We start from the raw sequence: 19,265 nt of genomic DNA on the forward strand, positions 1-19,265 counted from the left end.
TGGGTGCCACCTCTGGCAATGGGTACTACTACGTATAGCAACACCTTTTACCTCCAAACGGCTCTATCCTTGCTTCATTCACTCACTTACTCCTTTGCTCATAGCTCATACCCTCAAAGAATTCAAAATCTGGGTGTGTCATCCATGTGGTCAACGCCGCCACCCCGCCAGGGCTCAGGGCTGGGGTACAAGGTGAGCGGTGCCCCAAAGCTGTGCAAATCAATGGCCCTGGGTTACAAACCAATGGGGAAGGGACTGATTATGGAACAAATTGTACTGAGAAAACTGATGCTTGGGAGAATAAAGTAAAATTAGATCCGGCCTCCTGATGCATTGTGAAGAGTTGAACGTAAATAAAACATAGAAATTAGAAGTAAATATGGATATCCAACCGATGGCAGGATAAGGAAGGAGTCTTTAAGCATAAAAGAAAAAAATTATACAGGAAAAGGTAGATGTGACTATCAACAAGGAAAAATAAAAATCTGTATGTCAGAAAACATAAAGATACATATTCAACTTCCAAGACCAAAGAGGGCAAACACCCTTAATATGAAGAACATCTACAGAAGGTCCAAAAGGTGGAAAATATTCAACCCCATTAGTCATTACAAGAATTTAAAGTAAACAGCAAGCAACTATTTTGGATGACAAATGTGGTTTTACCAGATGACAAAGTTGCTGTTGTTTATTTTTAAGGATAATTCCTACTGGTGAGAAGAAGGGTACACCCTTCCTGGAGGCAATGTTCCAAACCTTTCATCTTGTCCTCTGCTTCTAGAAATATTCAGAGACATGACAAAGATTTATCTACCAGCGTGTTCACTGCACTTTTTTTTTTTAATTTAAGCAAATTAGTTTTTTTTTTTTTTTAATTTATTTATTTTTATGGTTGTGTTGGGTCTTCGTTTCTGTGCAAGGGCTTTCTCTAGTTGTGGCAAGCGGGGACCACTCTTCATCGCGGTGCGCGGGCCTCTCACTATCGCGGCCTCTCTTGTTGCGGAGCACAGGCTCCAGACGCGCAGGCTCAGCAGTTGTGGCTCACGGGCCCAGTTGCTCCGCGGCATGTGGGATCTTCCCAGACCAGGGCTCGAACCCGTGTCCCCTGCATTGGCAGGCAGATTCTCAACCACTGCGCCACCAGGGAAGCCCGTTCACTGCACTTTTATTATTTTAATAATATTATAAACTCCCCAAAATGTAACAACAAAACTTGAAATTCCCTAACTTTACAACAATATCAATTTGGTTAAATAAACGCTGTCACATTCCAATGATGGAATGAGATGCAGTCACCAGAAATCATATAGTAAATGACATTTAAGGATATGAAAAAATTTTTCTTTGTAAATTATTAGGTGAAGAAATATCAGTATAAAAGTCTATATACAATTTGATCCCAATTATGTAAACACATTAGCTCAACTCATGAAATTGCCTCTATTCAATTTTTTTTTTTTTTTACCTAAGAACATCAATTCCTTACGGCTTAGTCTAAATGCTTTTTTAAATGTGTGTGAGAGTTATCCATATACATATATGGATACATATATTCACCAAATAACAGAAATGACATGCACCAACTATAAACAGTTCTCAGGGTGAAGTCACCGTATTTTTAACATGGTTATGCTTTTCTTCATTTTTCTTTTTTTTAAATGAATGTATATTAGGTTTACATTCAGAACAAAATCACCAATATAACTTGACATCATGTTCAAGAAGACAGGATGTAATGGGGGCCAGACTGTGGTGAGGGGGCCGTTCTCGGACCCGAACCTGCCAAGGTCGGGTGAATGAGCACACACTTCCCCGAGGGGAGTCTGGCAGAACACGCCAAGCCTCTCAAGTGTTCACACGTCTGACCAGTCACTCTCCTTCTAAGAATCTGTCCAAAGGAAATGAACAGAGATGCCAAGACAGCTGTACAGGCTGTTCACTGCAGAATTATCCATAATATGATAATGTGAATACAGTGATACACTCACAGACAAGAGGGAACAAGTTAATAAATGGTAGTCCATCCATCTGATGTATGTTATGTAGTCATGAATGTATGTTGGAAGGTCTTAATAGCATCAGGACATGTTTATGCTAAGCTGAATTTTAAAAGCAGGACAAAAACCTATATATACTCTGACCACAAACACACTTTAAAAACTGCTAAGTCTGAGGACTTCCCTGGTGGCGCAGTGGTTAAGAATCTGCCTGCCAATTCAGGGGACACGGGTTCAATCCCTGGTCCGGGAAGATCCCACATGCCGCGGAGCAACTAAGCCCATGCGCCACAACTACAGAGCCTGAGCTCTAGAGCCCACGAGCCACAACTACTGAGCCCTCATGCCATAACTACTGAAGCCCGTGCACCTAGAGCCCATGCTCTGCAACAAGAGAAGCCACCGCAAAGAGAAGCCCGTGCACCACAACGAAGAGTAGCTCCCACTCGCTGCAACTAGAGAAAGCCCGTGCACAGCAACGAAGAACCAACACAGCCAAAAATAAATTTTTTTTTCTAAATTGCTAAGTCTGTATGTGCACCCACATGCACAGGATCACCTAGAAAGAGGGCCAGAGAGTGTGTGCATGTGTGTGTGTGTGTGTGTGGTGCGCGTGTGTGTAATTAACAGTGGGTTTTTTGTTTTGGGGTTTTTTTTGTCTGTGCGTGTGACGTGTGGGATCTTAGTTCCCCCACCAGGGATCAAACCCACATCCCCTGCAGTGGAAGCACGGAGTCTTAACTACTGGACCTCCAGGGAGGTCCCTAACTAACAGTAGTTTTAACCAGCAGTGGGATTTTTATTGCCTTCTGTCTATTGTTCTGCATTTCCCAAATATTCTGCAATGAATAGGCATTACTTCTATAATCAGAAAATAACTTATTTTAAAAGAGAAAGGCTTCCCTGGTGGTGCAGTGGTTGAGAATCTGCCTGCCAATGCAGGGGACATGGGTTCGAGCCCTGGTCTGGAAAGATCCCACATGCCGCGGAGCAACTGGGCCCGTGAGCCACAACTACTGAGCCTGCGCGTCTGGAGCCTGTGCTCCGCAACAAGAGAGGCCGCGATAGTGAGAGGCCCGCGCACCGCGATGAAGAGTGTCCCCCGCTTGCCACAACTAGAAAAAGCCCTCGCACAGAAAAACGAAGACCCAACACAGCCAAAAATAAATAAATAAATAAATAAATAAATAAAATTAAAAAAAAAAAAAGAGAAAAGAAATCTCCCCCTTCACAGAGGATGGAGTATGGGGAAGCAGGTGGAGTCGTGGAGATGAGCTAGGGGCTGCATCACTGAAAGTGGGAAAGAAGGGCCAGAGGAAGATTCCAGAGACTGGGGTAGGAGAAATGGCAGTATTTGCTCACTGACTGGATATGGGGTGGGGGGGAAGAGAGAGGAGTCAAGAAGGATTCTGAGGTTCCAGGCCTGGGACAGGGAATACAGGATGTGGTAGCCAGCCTCCTGAAGGGCCCCAGGCTCCCTCCTGATATCTACACCCTTGTGTAGTCCCTACCGCCCTGAATAGAGCTGACCTACAGGATACAGCAGAAGTGACAGGGTGTGACCATAGGACACAGCAGAAGTTACAGAGTGTGACTTCTGATGCTAGGCCATAAAGATATTGATGGAGACAGAAAATAGAAAGTAGGATAGTGGTTACGAGGGGCTTTGCAAGGGGAGACCGTGAGATGATAAATTCTGAAGATGGACAGTAGTGATGGTTTCAGAACAAGTGCATGTACTTAATGCCATTGAACTGTATAGTTAAAAACGGTTCAAATAGTAAATTTCATATCATGTATAAATTTCACCACAATAAAAACAATTTTTTAACATGAAGATGGATCGCAGAGCTCTGCCTTGGTCTGTCTTGGGTCACTTGCCGTGGGGGAAGCCAGTCGCCATGTCGTGAGGGCCCTCACACTGCCCCGTGGAGAGGTCTAGGCGTGGAGGAACCGAAGCCCCCTGCTAACAGCAGCACTAACTAGCCAGGTACGTGCGTGAGCCCCCAGGAGGCAGATCCCCCAAGCCCAGGCAAGCCTTCAGCTGAGGATAGAAGCCATATAAAACGATAATGTTAATTGTTTTAACCCACTAAGTTTGGGAGGACTTTTTAACCCAGCAATAGGTAACTAATGCCTAGAAAGAGGCACAAATTTGAGCTGTCTCGTCCCCTTTCATGGCTTAAGCCACCGTCTCATTTTCCTAGCTTCCACTTAGGATGCAGAAGGCTGGAAAGAGCCGTGTTCACACCATTACGACAAACACACTAGGTAATATGCAGAATCACACTTTTTCTCAAACACATCAGAGCACCGAGGTGGCAGCTGGCTGCCTGTTAGGGCCCAGCAGGGGGTGGGAGAGGGTGTCAGGGAGGGGGGAGGGGGCTGACCCTTCGTCTTCACCGGCACCCACTCGGCAGCGGCCCTGGCGGCGTGTGCCCCCTGCAGTCACCGTCTCTGTGCCCCCTCGCTGGTCTCCTTTTCTCTTTCCAGTCCTCCAACAATACCTGTTGAACCTATTCCCTAAACTAACTTCTGTTTCTTCAGATCTGTGTGGTTTCTGTTTTCCTACCTGGCCCTCAACTGATAGAGCACACAAACTCAGTTCAATCTCTTTCGGGGACAGAGATAAGTGTGGTGGAGTTCCCACCTGTCCAGATAAACCTGCAGCATCCGAGCCTGGACCACCCGTGCCGACTCATCTCCTCCCCACCTCCCCCCACCTGTGGTCTGGCGCAAAGTCCTACTTGTGACCCCCAACACGGCACTTTTCTTCATCGCGCCACGCCTTCCGAGCCCAACTCTACTAAAATCGGACAGTAGGAAAATGAGGCACCTCAGCATTTGAGGAAGCACTGAAGAGAAGGAAGGATTCGTTTTTTCTTCGGTTTGTTTTATACCTTGGGAATAGACAACAAAAATTGAAAAGGATGATTTATGCTTAGGCTGACTTTCATTCCTCTAATTCTTTTCCTCACTGATGTTTTCACTCTGGGGGAAAGTCACTGGACAAGAACGAGAAACCCGGGAAGTCAGTCTCATTTCTTTCCTCCTCCCCTTCCTATCACCAGGGTAACCTACTTCTTCCTCTCACTCAGAAGAGGAAGAGTGCTGGACACATGCACGTGCACACACGTATTCTGGCCTGCAAATCAATTCCCTATCTGAAGTTAATGATACCGAAACTTACAATGTATTAAAAAAATTCTGGGATGTCTTCAGTGAGTTGGTTTGAGAAATAACAGAAACTTCCCTCCCTACAGACTTTTTATGAACTAGGACTAGATGTGAAGAAAAAAAAAAAAAAGGAGAATCTATCTACCGCCTGAAGAAGACCCTAGCCTCCCAACCAAAAAGTATTTTCAAGAAACAAAACAATAAAATGTATAGGAAGACTCCAGACTGCCACTGCTCGCTTAGGTGATGCAACAGATATAGGCTGATGGCCCCAAGGGAGCAAACACTGCTCGGAAGATGAAAAAAATCTCAGATATCTCAATGGTTTGTGCTCTGCTCCAAAAGGCCTCCATACATAAATATATAGCTATAGTTACGCAGTATATCTGAGATATTAAACTTTCATGGACTGGTAATATTTAGGGAAAAAAAGTGTTAACAAGGCTGTTTGGGAACTAGAGAGAGGACACTAGTGAAAAAAGGATTGAGAAACACAGGTCTAGATAAAAATCATACATGCTGCTTTTTTTTTTTTTTTTGGCTTGAGCACTCGCATCGGTATTATATATTCCTCCAGATTTCTAATAAACGTGGCAGAATCATCACTTTTTCTTGAGTAAGAAGAGTCAGGAATGTAATCCAGGGGAGAATTTACCGCCGACTAAATCTCGGTGCACAGTGCTTTTATGAAAGCTGATTGTCAACACCCAGACGAATGGCTTCCTTTACGTGCCAACACACACTTTGGTTGAGGCTAAATAGCTTATTTCTCCACCTCAAACTGTTACTATTCCCTCCCACCAGAAAAAAAAAGTGTTTCCAGCCACCCACATCCCCGCTAGGCCACTCCAGGCTCCCGTGTTCAGTCTCCACGGTGACACATCACAGAGACGGGTGCCACCCGTGTCACCACCGCGGACAGATGGGGTGTACTGAGTGTGCTGCCTCCGCTCTGTTCTGATGACACGTGTGTGACACGTGTGTGCGCCTTTGCCTGATAAGTCATCCTCTTATCTGCACAGCTCACATGTTGTGACGTGACACTTCTGTAACCAGAGCATGACCCGTTTTCTCCACGGCCTTGAGTCCCAGTTACTAATCACACCATTATGTCAACTTTGCAAGTACTTTATAAGACATCCGGGGTACACAGACCAAATACACACCTCCACTCACATAATTGCGTGTGCTCACTTCATAGTCACCAATATCTGCTAAATTCTAACGCAATTCACTCACTGTGGTCTTCAGTTATTCATTCAATCATTTTGGTCAAGGTTTGGGGCTGTAAGGAGCTAATAAGATTTTAAAAGCACAGTTTCTGCTTGTGGAGAGAAAGAGAAGGGCACAAATAATGATATAATATGAGGCATTTCAACAATTATGGAGGAGATGTATTTACAAACTGGTGTTTCGGAAGAGGGAGACATCACCCCCAGAAGCAGAAGTCAGGGAAACTTCATGGAAAACAGGTGGATTTCAGAAGGGTCAGGGTTGGGGTAAGTGCGAGTACAGAGGGAAGCCCCACAAGCGAAGGTGGTAAACCGCATGAGCTGAGGGGCAGAGGCAGGAAAGTTTAGACAAAAGGAACAAGAGGGCTGACCGGACAGAAGCCCATATACCACGCCTTGTTAAGTTTTTCATATTCAAAATCTTAATACCAAATATTTTTAAACTGGGAATATGTCATTTTACTTTAGTAAACATTTTGAGAGCATTTACCTTCAGTTGGAAATTTCTTGGCTCGTTCCTCAAAGAACCATTCTCCAGTTTTTATTTTCACGTTTCTGAAAAGCAAGCAGAAAGGAAGCCTCAGAGAGAGATGTGGGTGGTGCTGTATTTGTTTCATATAAGGTAGGGAGATAACATCAAAACATTAGTCCAGCAAAGGACCTCAGAGTTCAAATTTCTGGCCCAAATCCCTAACTATACAGATTTCCCATAGAGATTAAGTCATCTGACTAGAAAGCAGCAAAGCTGCAAATCTGAAAAAGAATATATATAATACATTACATATATATACACTGAATCACTTTGCTGTACACCTGAAATGAATACAACATTGTAAATCAACTATACTTCAATAAAAAATAAAAATAAGTAAAATAAAAAGAAAGATAAGATTTTTTAAAAAGCAGCAAAGCTGGAGTTTCTACTTGGGTACATTTTACCCTGCATGTCAATGCAATGTAACACAATAAATATACAAGGAGAAACAAAGTTGCCATCAAAATGATCAATTTATCATGTATATGGTGGGGAGCAATGGCATGAAGGAAAATCAACAAAGAAATTCAGTGCTGTCCATTTAGCTAAGAAAGAGATCATCCTTAGGTTAGGCTGAGGTTAGTTTGAGCTAACTACAACATTTACCAAGAGCCAACAGAGCAGATTCACCTGAGAAGTTTCCTGGCAGCACCTGAAATCTGGGATATGGGATCAAAGGGCTTCCCTGGAGATTTGGGGACCACTTGAGAGACAGGGGACGTGACCTCTCGTTGGGAAGCCGGTCCCCTCCCATCCTACTCACAGGCCCAGCAGCACGGGAGCACTTTGTAAGGTCACCAGTTGAAACTGAAATCCCAAAGCCTGTTTTACTCTCAATGGTTTCCAAATTTCCAAATTTCTAAAGAAACCACCCTCAACCTCAAAGAGCCTCAGAAAGGTAGAATTGTCAATAGCCTTTCAGGACATAAAAAGTTAAACACACAGATACTATAAAATATTCACAACATTAAAATCATGTGCCAATTCTTGTCAATTCCTAGGTCATGCAAATTTAAGAAAAATGAAAACTTCAATCAAATTCTCTTCTATAAGTACTTACTGAAATACATTCTCCATTAGGTTCTTTCAGGCTATATATGATCTCAAATGGATTTTAAGTTAATGCTTACAAATGCAGGAAATTCACAAATATATGCCAATCTACATTTTTTTTTTAAGTACCCTATCTTTCTCTATGGAGCTTTAGTAGTTGTCAGAAGACATCAACCAACTCCCTCCCCTTCATCTTGTTAACAACTATTATATTCTCTGATTAGTATGCAAATGATTATTCCCAATGCTTAGTGACCAGAACAAGGAAAACCTACGCAGAGCGTTTATGAATTTTGGCAACAGAAATTTGATAATCAGTCACTATCATTCAGAGCCAAAGATATATAAAACACGCAACTGTGATATATCACTAGAGAGACAGGGTAAACTTTTCATCCGTAAAATCAGAAACTCAGGTATCTAATCTACTAAATCGACACAAAACACATGAAGGAGAACTCAGCATCTCAACGGAAGTTTTCCCCTCTGGTACTTGAAGACAAGCAGAGGATCAAAACCCAGGGAAAGTTCACAGAGATTAACAGGGGGCGGGGGGGGGGGTGCATTCACGCTCCTTTGAATTGCCATACCCGCAACTGCTCTATTTCTGAGGACGCTTCGTCCATCCTTATACAGTGGGACAAAGTCTAAGGGGAGAGTAGGAGAGGTAAATCAAATGTGGAAACAAGGAGGCCTCCATCTGATACACAAACGTCACTTCCTGATGTTTATTTTCCTGGGGGTGGTGACCCTTCCAGCTCATCTACTCTCACACTCTCCAGCCCATTACCTGTGACCAAAAGCATTTACATATGAGACAGGTGCTGGGGGCGGGGCATGGCCTCAGACTGGACCTGAGAGAGATCAGAACTAAGAATTCAGCGGCAAATCAAACCATGAATTTACAGTCAGGTGATCTAGCCAGACACAGGCCACCACTGAGGAGTAATCACACCCGTAGATGCTCAATCACGAAAAAGGAAGAACAGCTAAGGGGACGGAGGAGAGGAAGGTGAAAACACCCGAATAAACATTTTATTTTTATTACATTTTACAACATTTTATTTCAAAGTCCTCCTCTAGCCCTGGTTTCAGAACCTATACAAGAAGCAGATAAAGTAGAATATTAGTATCTCCTAGTGCTAGCCATCTAACGTTACCATCTAATCATCTAACTGAATCCCAACGGATTACTTGTGAAATTCAAGCAGGAGCTTCCTTGGCAGGGACAGATTTGAACACAAACCCACAGGTCTCTTGGGCTTATCTGTGACTAAAGAATGGAAGGATAAAAGTACCACAGGCCTAAACCATACGACGACAAGTACTTCTTGCATTTGAGGCTGTTTCCTTTGAGAACTAGATTGGAGCTGGATCTCCATAAACTCTTCTGCAGAATCAGCTGTTTCATAAGCATTTATTCCCTAATGGTTTTCATAAGGGTTCCCAGTCCACACAAATCCCAAGTGTTATAAGAAGGACCATTTATGGCTCTAAGACAAAGGTGAGCAGATCTTGCAGTGTCTCTGTCCTCATTAGGGCCAACACAGGGTAGCATGACTCACAGTAACCAAAGGAAACATTCTCTCCCCCCTCAGCGATGACTCACTCAGAATTTGGCTATGAAAGCTTCTTGGAACATTTTCTGAACCCAGCAATAGATTAATGGTTTTAAATTTCTCCCGCAGAATCATGACTTGCTTCTTTAAAACTTTTTCAATCAATTGATAAATCCATCTCAGAAAGCAAAATCCAAGGATGGTGAAGAGAGCAAGAGATCTAGAGTTCCATGCCTGACTTTCCATGAACTCTGCATGAGGATCACTTTAACTAGAAACGCCAAGCACACGGTACATCGACAGCTCTTAATAAACTGCTGGAGGTTCCAGCATCCATTTTCATAGCCTTGAACTCTGCTAATGCTGTCATTTCATTAGCAAAAGAGAAATAACTGTTGAAAAGCACTTTGCAAATTCTAGCACTCAAACGTTCAATAATACGATGAATGGAGGACCCTAATAGAAAGATATTCAATAGTCTAACCTCATTACTATCGCAAGCAGTGAGCCAAAGAGGCCTGCTGGAATGCACTTTTACTTTGCATTCAAATTACTAGCATCTGCAGGTGGGTAAGCCGTCACATCCATGCTTTACGTTCCAAGAAAAGCCAGCATGATGTCCCTAGAATTGCTTAATGTATTTCTACCATTCAATGAACAAGAGGTAGAAAATTCATCTGCATGCCAGGATTCTTTGAATGCCTTAAAGACACACATCTCCCAGGCAGATTTGTGCTCTAACCAGTGCCCTGATGGCAAGGAAGCCTCAAGAAAAGCCTTGGTGGCTTATCAGACAAACAAGCTATAAAAACACCAAAAGAAGCAGCCAGATACTGTAAAACTAAGATCAACCTAATTTCTTTGTACTGGCTTGTCCAACCACTTGGTAATTCCCAGCTAAAGTGGTCCTATGCACCCATACAGTTGAAAAAAATTTTTACCTCAAATAATCTTATACCTAAGGCGGTTTTCAGTTACAAAACAAAATAATGAGGTTTTTTTCCCTCCATCAACTAGCTCAGTTGATCTGATTCCAATGTTCTTACGGGAAAAAAGACTGATCATTGTGATTAAATCCTAGGTAACCAGGAGTCAGAATCAAGATGAAGATAAAGAAACGATTTTAACCAAGCAGCTACCATCACTTCTTGCAAAACATGAATAACTCTACTTAACCGCAGAGAAAAGGCAGGTCCCCCGCGCGTCATATTCAGTGCTGTATCCACAGCCACGAGCACAACAGAGGGACACGGTGGGGCTGGTGACTACGGGTGGGTTGATGAATGAATAGCCCCACCCCTGCAGGGAGCACCCTGAGAACTGAAGGGATAAGGTGGGACCGACATAGGTGGAGCCCTGGTGGTACCGAGGCATGATGTGCACCACGCCCTCTAAACGTGTAGGGTCAGGGATCACAAACGCAGGCACCAAGCAGACACTCTAAATGGGGAGTGGCTAAGGGATGAAGCAAGAGAGAGGGGCGGGCACTGTCGTGAGCTGCAGAACCCATGCCCCATTTTAAGGCGTTACAATGATAAACATTAGACATAGAGCAGGCCAACAAAACAAGGCCTGTGGGCTGTCTGCAGCCTGTTGGCCATGAGTTTGTGATTCCTGGTTTGTTACATCAGATAATTAGTCAATGAAAGAAATAACAATTCTACTGCAGCTGGACAGAGCTGCACCTGTTAAAGCCTCAAACAGAAATCGAGTTAGACCTTGTGCATCACCCTGCCTTCCCCATAGATCAAAGAAGGGACTCCACCACCACCGACAGGTCACGAGACCACAGAGACAAGGAGCGTGTACTCTGTTGGCAAACCCTGAACCTGGATGTCTGAAGACAACGCAGAGCCTTGACAAAAGGCCACGGGCAGGAGAAACAGAGCCCTGCAGACCAGGAACGGCTACTCAAGGTGCATCACTGCGGGAACCAGGGAAAGTTTCTGAAGGCAGTTGTCTTCAAAAGCATTTGAAAACCGCCTCCATGAAAAGGAAACAAAGACATAAGGAAAAGCCAGGCTGAAGTGAAGAGACAACAGACTAGAATAAAGGAAGATTTACAAAACGAACAATGCAAACGCAGAACAAGCTGTTTTACCAACAGGAAAGAGCAGAATGGAGAGTCTGGAAAGTTGAATCAGTGATGCTTTCACAGAACATGAGAGAAAAAGACATTAAATACTGAAGGAGAAAATAATACAAATGTAGGATACAGAACAAGGCGAACCCAAGTTATTCCCGAAGAAGCCAGGGCAAGTGGCATAGAAGAATAATCAGAATAACTAGACCGGACTGAAGAAAATGTTACTGAGTCAAAAAATAAGCAAAGTCCCACCTCACACCCATTAGCGGCTACCATTAAAAAAAACCAACAGAAAATAACAAGTGTTGATAAGGATGTGGAGAAACTGGGACCCTTGTGCCCCTTGTGCACTGTTGGTGAGAATGTAAAATAGCACAGCTGCTGGGGGAAACAGCACGGCGGATCTGAAACAATTAAGCATAGAAATACTATGTGACCCAGCAATTCCACTTCTGGGTACATATCTGAAAGAACTGAAAGCAGGGTCTCAAAGAGATGCTTGTACACCCGTGTTCACAGCAGCATTATTCACACAGAGCCAAAGGGTAGAAGCAACCCAAGCACCCATCAGCAGATGAAATGGACCAACAAAATGTGATACATACACGCTAAGGAATGGGACGCAGCCTTAAAAAGGAAGGGATTCTGCAATACGCTACGGCATGACTGAACCTGGAAAACGGTATACTCGGTGAAATAAGCCAGTCACCAAAAGACAAACACTGTATGATTCCACCTATGTGAGGGACCTAGAGTAGCCAAATTCACAGAGACAGAAAGTAGGATGGGGGCTACAGGGGCTTGGGGGGAGGGAGAAATAGGGAGAAATGTTTAACGGGTACAGAGTTTCAGTTTTGCAAGATGAAAAAGCCTGGAAACGGATGGGGCTGATGGTCCCATAATAACGCGAATATGTTACCTAGCCGAGTTGGTTTGCCCGTCGCGCAGCAAGCCGAAACGCTGGGACGCTGAGGTGGCAGCAAACAGCGCAGAGACAGCGAACAAACCTCAGATCCACCTCCTGGAAGGCAAGGGGCTCGAGGTATTTATGGGATGAAGGATAAACAAGCAGGGCGGTCTGAGCGTGGGGAGCGTGGGGAAAGGTGATTGGAAAAAGGTGGGTCCTCGCCCTTCTGAGCAGTAAATAGGCTACAGGTCTCTGCACGTGGGAAGATGCAGGAGCTCAGCACGACCTGAGGATGGAGTTTTCTGCCCTGTGACGTCAAAAGGTCACGGCCCGGACGCTCGCGCATGCCCAGTTGGAGGGTTGGGCCAGTCTTAACCAGTTCAGCTCAAACTAGACGCAGCTGACTCCAAGTACCTGGAAAACAACTCTGGCAAACATCTCACCGTTTAGAACAATAACGGAGGGCAGGCAAGTCTTATAGATGACCTTGATGAGTGAAGGCCGGTGAAACGGATTTGACTAACGATTACCCATGGTTTCAAATGTATTTAATGCCACTAAGCTGCACACTTGCAATGGCTAAGATGCTGAATTTTAGGTTATGTGTATTTTGCCACAGTAAAAGGTAATTTTTAAAAAAACAAAAGAAGCAAATCCAAGAGACAGGCAGCTCAAAGGAACTTTCCTTATTCCATAAAAATCAATGTGGAGAGACTCAGACCCAGGCATGTACTGGAAACTGTTTTTAATTACAAGGATACAGCAAAACACCAATATGCTTCTAGTACATAAAATCCAGACGATCAATAAAGAAATAAAAATAAAGCTAGTCTCCAATGTCTCTGTCACATTAAATTCCAAAAGACAACGATAACACATTAACTGAACTTTGAGATGAAAAGTTGGGACTTGAGATTTAAAAGCCAGTGAAGTCCTTACTCATGAGAAAAGGCTACTGAAGGCATCCTCAGATAGGCAATGGCTTAGGACACATGCCACCCACATGCTCTTCTGGGAAGAAAAATCTTTGAAGAGACACTGCAGTTCACTGAAAATGAATCAAAATAAAGGAAATCATGGTCTCAAAGATATCTGCATTCATGAAACAGTGCAGCAGTGGAATCATCTAAAATCGGTAAATCCACCCATGACTTCTGTTTGGCACTAGAATGCACTCTTGGTCTGATCTATGGACATGGGTCTGTTATTGTAGAAATTCCTGTGAACACTGGAAAGGACGTACAAGCCTGTCTGGTATCCCTACGTGCCCAGTATCCTTAACTCTCGCCTACATTTCAGCCCAGAGTTTTAACCACGGCAGCACTTCACCACCACGCTGAGTGCCAGACTGGGAAAATGGCCTCCTGGCACTGACCTTCCTGCAGGGTGAAAAGTTTCAGCTGAACTGAGTGAGCTGACAACTTCTAGTATGAACTCAAAGGTATGGAAAGCTTACTCATCTCAAAAAGGCTTTAAAAGCAAGACCTGCCGTGACTAATCAAGTGCTGACCACAGAAGAAATTTCAACTTCAACAACAATAAAAATAACACTCAAACTACTGTGAAAACATTCCCTTCAGTAAGCACAAAATAAGCTTTTCAAAAATAAACTTTTTTGAAAAGTATCCCACAAATTTCCACTTTTTAACTGTATGTTTGGTAACATATGGCTTCAAAGGCTGTTAAGTAATCCTTACTCTCATTTGGCCAATGGATAAAAAGAATATCATGATCCTTTACGTAATTATCCTCTATCCTGTTCCCACAGGAAGCAGTGTACCTATACCATGTGAAACAGCCAAGCTTTCTTGTGAGAACTAAAACAGATGCTATCTCCAAATCAGAACTAAGAAGAAAAAACTGTATTTCAAAGAACAAAAGGCTTTTTCTCTGTGAAATTAATTTTAGGGGCTAACCTTTTGAAAATTTATAACTAACCTCTTGAAAATTTATAAATGTACAGCTGTGTGAAATATTTTACTCAGTATATTTAACTTGTCTGTGTACTTTTTCATGTGAAACGAATTAACATAATTCCTATCAACAATGCTAAAAATCAGATTAGAAAAAAGAAGAAATCAAGTTTTGAAACAAAGAGAAGCAGTAGAAAAATGTCATTTTAACCTTGGCACCAAGCCAAAATCCTTCCTTGGCCAACTCTGTTAAACCATACCTGGTGTTCAATTTCTTTTCAGTCTTTTATAGAGTTATACCTTTTACTCACTTGGGCAGTAGGATTTACAATAATGAGTTGGAATTATTCCATTCTCATACATTAGTTATTTGCCTCGTGGATATAAAGTGGTGATTGGGTATTTTACCGAAACACGGGATTATGAAAATACTGGGAGTATCAGTCTGAAATTTGAAAGATTACATTTTCCAAATTCTAGGAATCTGACTCTCTCTTCTTTCCTTCTCCCAAATCTGACTCTCTCTTCTTTCCTTCTTCCAAATCACCCCTCTTCTGATGGCTCCTGCTAAGGATAACACACGGCCCCCATCACTGGAAGCAACTTTCAACCAACCTTCCCTTCTAAGTCCTTTCCAATTTGTCTTTGTTTACCTAGGTCTTACTGTTGCTTCTCTTTTACTCTCTATTTCCTTTTGTTCTTCCAGTTAAGCATGAAGAGCTATCAGTTTTGCTAGTCCTCAGAACTTTTTTTCACTTTTCCCTCTTTCATCCCCTATGACCAAGTTCCATCACCCCTTTGTTGAACTGTCCCTCACATTCCCTATCTCTATTGCCGCCAGCCTCATCCCCTCACGCCTCGTTCACTGAAAAGACTTTCACCTGCTTCATTCACCTTCATCTTCCCCTCCTGAGTCTGTGCTGCAGAATGCAGGCAGACTTTCACCTGGCTTTCTTCTGGCAACGTGCGTATGCTCACACCCCATTTCCTACAGCCTCCAATCCAAACTCTTCCGAGTGGCTTTTAAGACCCCGTCCCTCCGGGCGAGTCTCCCAGAAGGCAGGAGAGAGAGGAGATCAAGAAGGGATGGGATAAATTAGGAGTTTGGGATTAACAGATATACACTACTATATATATAAAAGAGATAAAACAACAAGGACCTTAGAAATTTAAAAAGAGAAAGAGAATCATTTCTTTTATGTATATTCTTCCAGATAATTTTGCTTATGTATCTTTTCTAAAATGAAAGAAAAGTATACCACAAGGTTTTATAAGCTGCTCTTGAAACTCACAACAGCTGGTACGCATCTCTGTGTTAACAGCACCACCTCACATTGTTAATGGCTTTGTAATATTCTACTTGATTGGATGTGTTTATTTTTACCATTAAAAATAATTTTGGATCACTCACAGTGATTTAAATTTAAAACAAAGAGAAGAGATGGGACTCAGGAGACCTGGTTATAGTCTTACTGACCGCACGGCCTTGGGCTCCCTTGTGTCTCTAAGCCTCCGTTTCTTCACCTATAAAATTGGGATAATGGTGGTAGCTGTCACGTAAGATTGTTTGAAGATCTAAATAAAACATTTGGTGTCAAGAAATGCTTAATACAGCCTCCCACATGGTGAGTGGTCCACACTCATCCCCACGATGTTCCCTCTCCCTGACAATGTCTGTCTCCCTCTCTAATCCTGACCCGCTTCCAGAAATGCTCCCACCTGGGTGATCTGAGAAGTCACCTTGAGCCAGCTCAGCCCTCCCTCGCCTCTCCCTCCTCTGAGCTCCTGGGGTCCTCAGCAGAAAACCTGCCCAGAAGGCAGAAACTTCAGGTGTCTCCTGGACCCTCAACACAAGCCCAAGGCCAGCGCTTGTCACAGGACTTCGGCACTGACTGCAGCAATCTGTACATTGGTTTTGCTTTTTTAAAATTGCTACCCTAGAGCTTCTTCTGTCTTGATTTTAAAACCTATTTTCTCTCCTGTTCCCACAGCAAATCCACTTCTTGAGGAAGGAGTCTTAGGCTGAGGAGGAAGCAGGGAGAGGAAAATGATAGGGTCAAAAACCTGTCCAGGTCCCAGTTCAGTTGTGACTATCGACTACCCTCAAGTTTTACCAAGCCTTTTCTTTGGTTTGGCCCCAAGATTGGACGGCAGCCCGGCATGGACAAAACTAGAGAGAGAGAGCAGAGAGCTTCGAAGAAAGTAGGCAGGGAAGGGGTGGAGTTGGGTTATAAATTACTTAGCTCTCTCCCCAAATGATTTCCTGTGTCAGTTCACTCAGAGCAACGCAATCATCTTAGATATTTTGAAAAACATCCTTATTTCAACGTAAGGAAGCTGGGGTTTCAGAAATCACGCTTCATGAGCTTAGAGCAGTAAAGTTACAATGCCCCAGGCATGGTGCCCTCCAGGGCAGAGATTTCAGCAGGGCCAGCTTCCTGGGGGGTTGCCTCAGCCCCTGTCCTATAACACTGTGGCTTATAGTTAACCACTAGATGAAGAAAAAGTGCTGAAGAATTTAATACCTTACGACACAGTGTTTATCATTAGTGTTTATCAACCAAATATATATGGTTGACTGGAGATCTTAGGACCTTTCCTCCTCTCTCAAGAGCCCAGACCTGCGTGAGCACAAGTGCGGCCAGGCGGCTCACAGTAAATCTTGGTCTTTCCCTGTCAAGCTGAGAAAAGCCTGCAGGGCGTTGGCTTCACAAACCCAGGAAACACGAGGTGTGGAGATAACTCTGACCACATGGGAGTGACCTGGCGTGCTGCTTCAGAGAGGGGGAGCTTAGGAACAAGGAAATCTGGTTGAACAACCTGCCTTCGAATGACTGACTGAAATACATTAAGCCTTGCAAAGGAATGGGAAATTTAAGGAGATTAATATCAGGATGCCCATAGACACAATCCTCCCGATTTAGGGGGAGAGAAAACCCAGCTGCTGCGCCCACACTGTGTAAGCACCTCTCACAGTCTTAGACCCCGGGGCACTCACGCATCTACAGCAACATTTACAAGCTGTTTTCAAATCTCAGTCTCTGATTCCTCTCCTAGATTCACACCAGACGAACATATCTACCTCTCGTAAGTTCTGTGATGTCCTTGTGCACGCTACCCCACAAGAGGCAGAAACACTCCCTGTGTTTCCAAGGAATCGACGACCAGCCCGTTCGTGCTTCGAACAGTGTGAGATCAAGCCACAGATGTTCTTTATCATTTTCAAAACTGGTCATTCAAAAATGCCTATTCCATGCTTAAAATATTTTAAAACCTCACAACATCAAAAGATTAGAATATATGTAGATTCACGCTATCACTAATAGAAAGCATACCCATTTCTTTAGTAGAGCATCCAATACAGGTCAGCCTGCCTCCTTCAAAAAGGCCTTAATAAAGCTGCACAAGACACTCTAATATTCTCTATGTTACAATTCACTCCACTATTCCTCAAAGAGATAAATTAAGCTCTAAGAAAACTAACAAAATGAACCAGTTAATTGAAAGGAATCTTAACACCTACGTTAACTGATCCTCAGCCATTACAAACTTTTGTAAATTAAAAAAAAAAAAAACTTTTTTCATATAACAAAACGCATTTTTGAATTACAGTAACTTCCACTTCTAGAAAGGCAGCTCCATATTAAGCACTCTGCAAACATTTCCCGATTAAGTTTGAGGAGTGACAGCTGTCTTTATCAACAGTTTGTCCTGGACCATCTCTGAGGCTCCCTGGCCCATCCTCACCTGACCCCCCATCCTCACCCTCCCCCATCCTCACCCACCCCCCATCCTCACCCTCCCCCATCCTCACCCACCCCCCATCCTCACCCTCCCCCATCCTCACCCACCCCCATCCTCACCCGCCCCCCATCCTCACCCTCCCCCCATCCTCACCGGCCCCCCATCCTCACCCTCCCCCCATCCTCACCCTCCCCCATCCTCACCCGCCCCCCATCCTCACCTGCCCCCCATCCTCACCCTCCCCCATCCTCACCCGCCCCCCATCCTCACCCTCCCCCATCCTCACCCGCCCCCCATCCTCACCCGCCCCATCCTCACCCGCCCCCCATCCTCACCCACCCCCCATCCTCACCCTCCCCCATCCTCACCCACCCCCCATCCTCACCCTCCCCATCCTCACCCACCCCCCATCCTCACCCTCCCCCATCCTCACCCACCCCCATCCTCACCCTCCCCCCATCCTCACCCTCCCCCATCCTCATCCACCCCCCATCCTCACCCTCCCCCATCCTCACCCGCCCCCATCCTCACCTGTCCTCGAAGCACACGGTGCACTTCCAGGCGCGGGTCGCCCTCAGGACCACTCGGCACTTGGCGCACACGCGGTGGCTGCAGCCCCGGCACACGGCCCCCCGGTTCAGCAGGAGCCCCAGGGCCTGCTGGCAGCGGGCACAGGACTTCTGCTGGTACCCCTGGCTCCCGCTCTTCGAGCCTTTCCACCTGAGATGCTGCAAGTGTGTCTTCAGTTTCCTGTGGCCCAGAGAGTTAAATGATAAGAAGCGATTGAGTGGAAGGACAGATGCCAGCCAAATTCCTACGTGGCAAGGGCCCCAACAGCACCGCCCACAGCGAGAAAAAAGGGGCTTTGGCATCCAGCACCCCCGGGTTCCAGCACGGCTGTGTGAACCAGGATCTCTTGCAACGTCTCGGAGCAGAGGCTCAGAGGTTTTCTCGGCTGTGCAAGCCTTACCTCCCAGGGTTGCTGTGAGGATTAAATGGCAAAGCATAAACACTATGGCTGGCACAGAGGGGTTAGCTGCTGATTTTGCTCTAGGTTCACCC

At 44.5% G+C, this 19,265-nt stretch overlaps 1 protein-coding gene across 1 annotated transcript in view; it reads right to left on the reverse strand.

Annotated features, from left to right (window-relative positions):
• Positions 1-19,265, reverse strand: part of SYTL3 (synaptotagmin like 3) — an 86,935-nt gene that overhangs the window by 55,343 nt on the left and 12,327 nt on the right. Inside the window, exons 3-4 of the mRNA XM_057527586.1 lie at positions 18,735-18,953; positions 6,897-6,961 (exon numbers count right to left, since the gene is read on the reverse strand). Coding sequence (XP_057383569.1) covers positions 6,897-6,961; positions 18,735-18,953 — 284 coding nt within the window. The remainder of the gene's footprint in view (positions 1-6,896; positions 6,962-18,734; positions 18,954-19,265) is intronic.

The sequence above is a fragment of the Balaenoptera acutorostrata genome, chromosome 14 (assembly GCF_949987535.1).
Source record: "Balaenoptera acutorostrata chromosome 14, mBalAcu1.1, whole genome shotgun sequence".
Lineage (NCBI taxonomy): Eukaryota > Metazoa > Chordata > Mammalia > Artiodactyla > Balaenopteridae > Balaenoptera > Balaenoptera acutorostrata.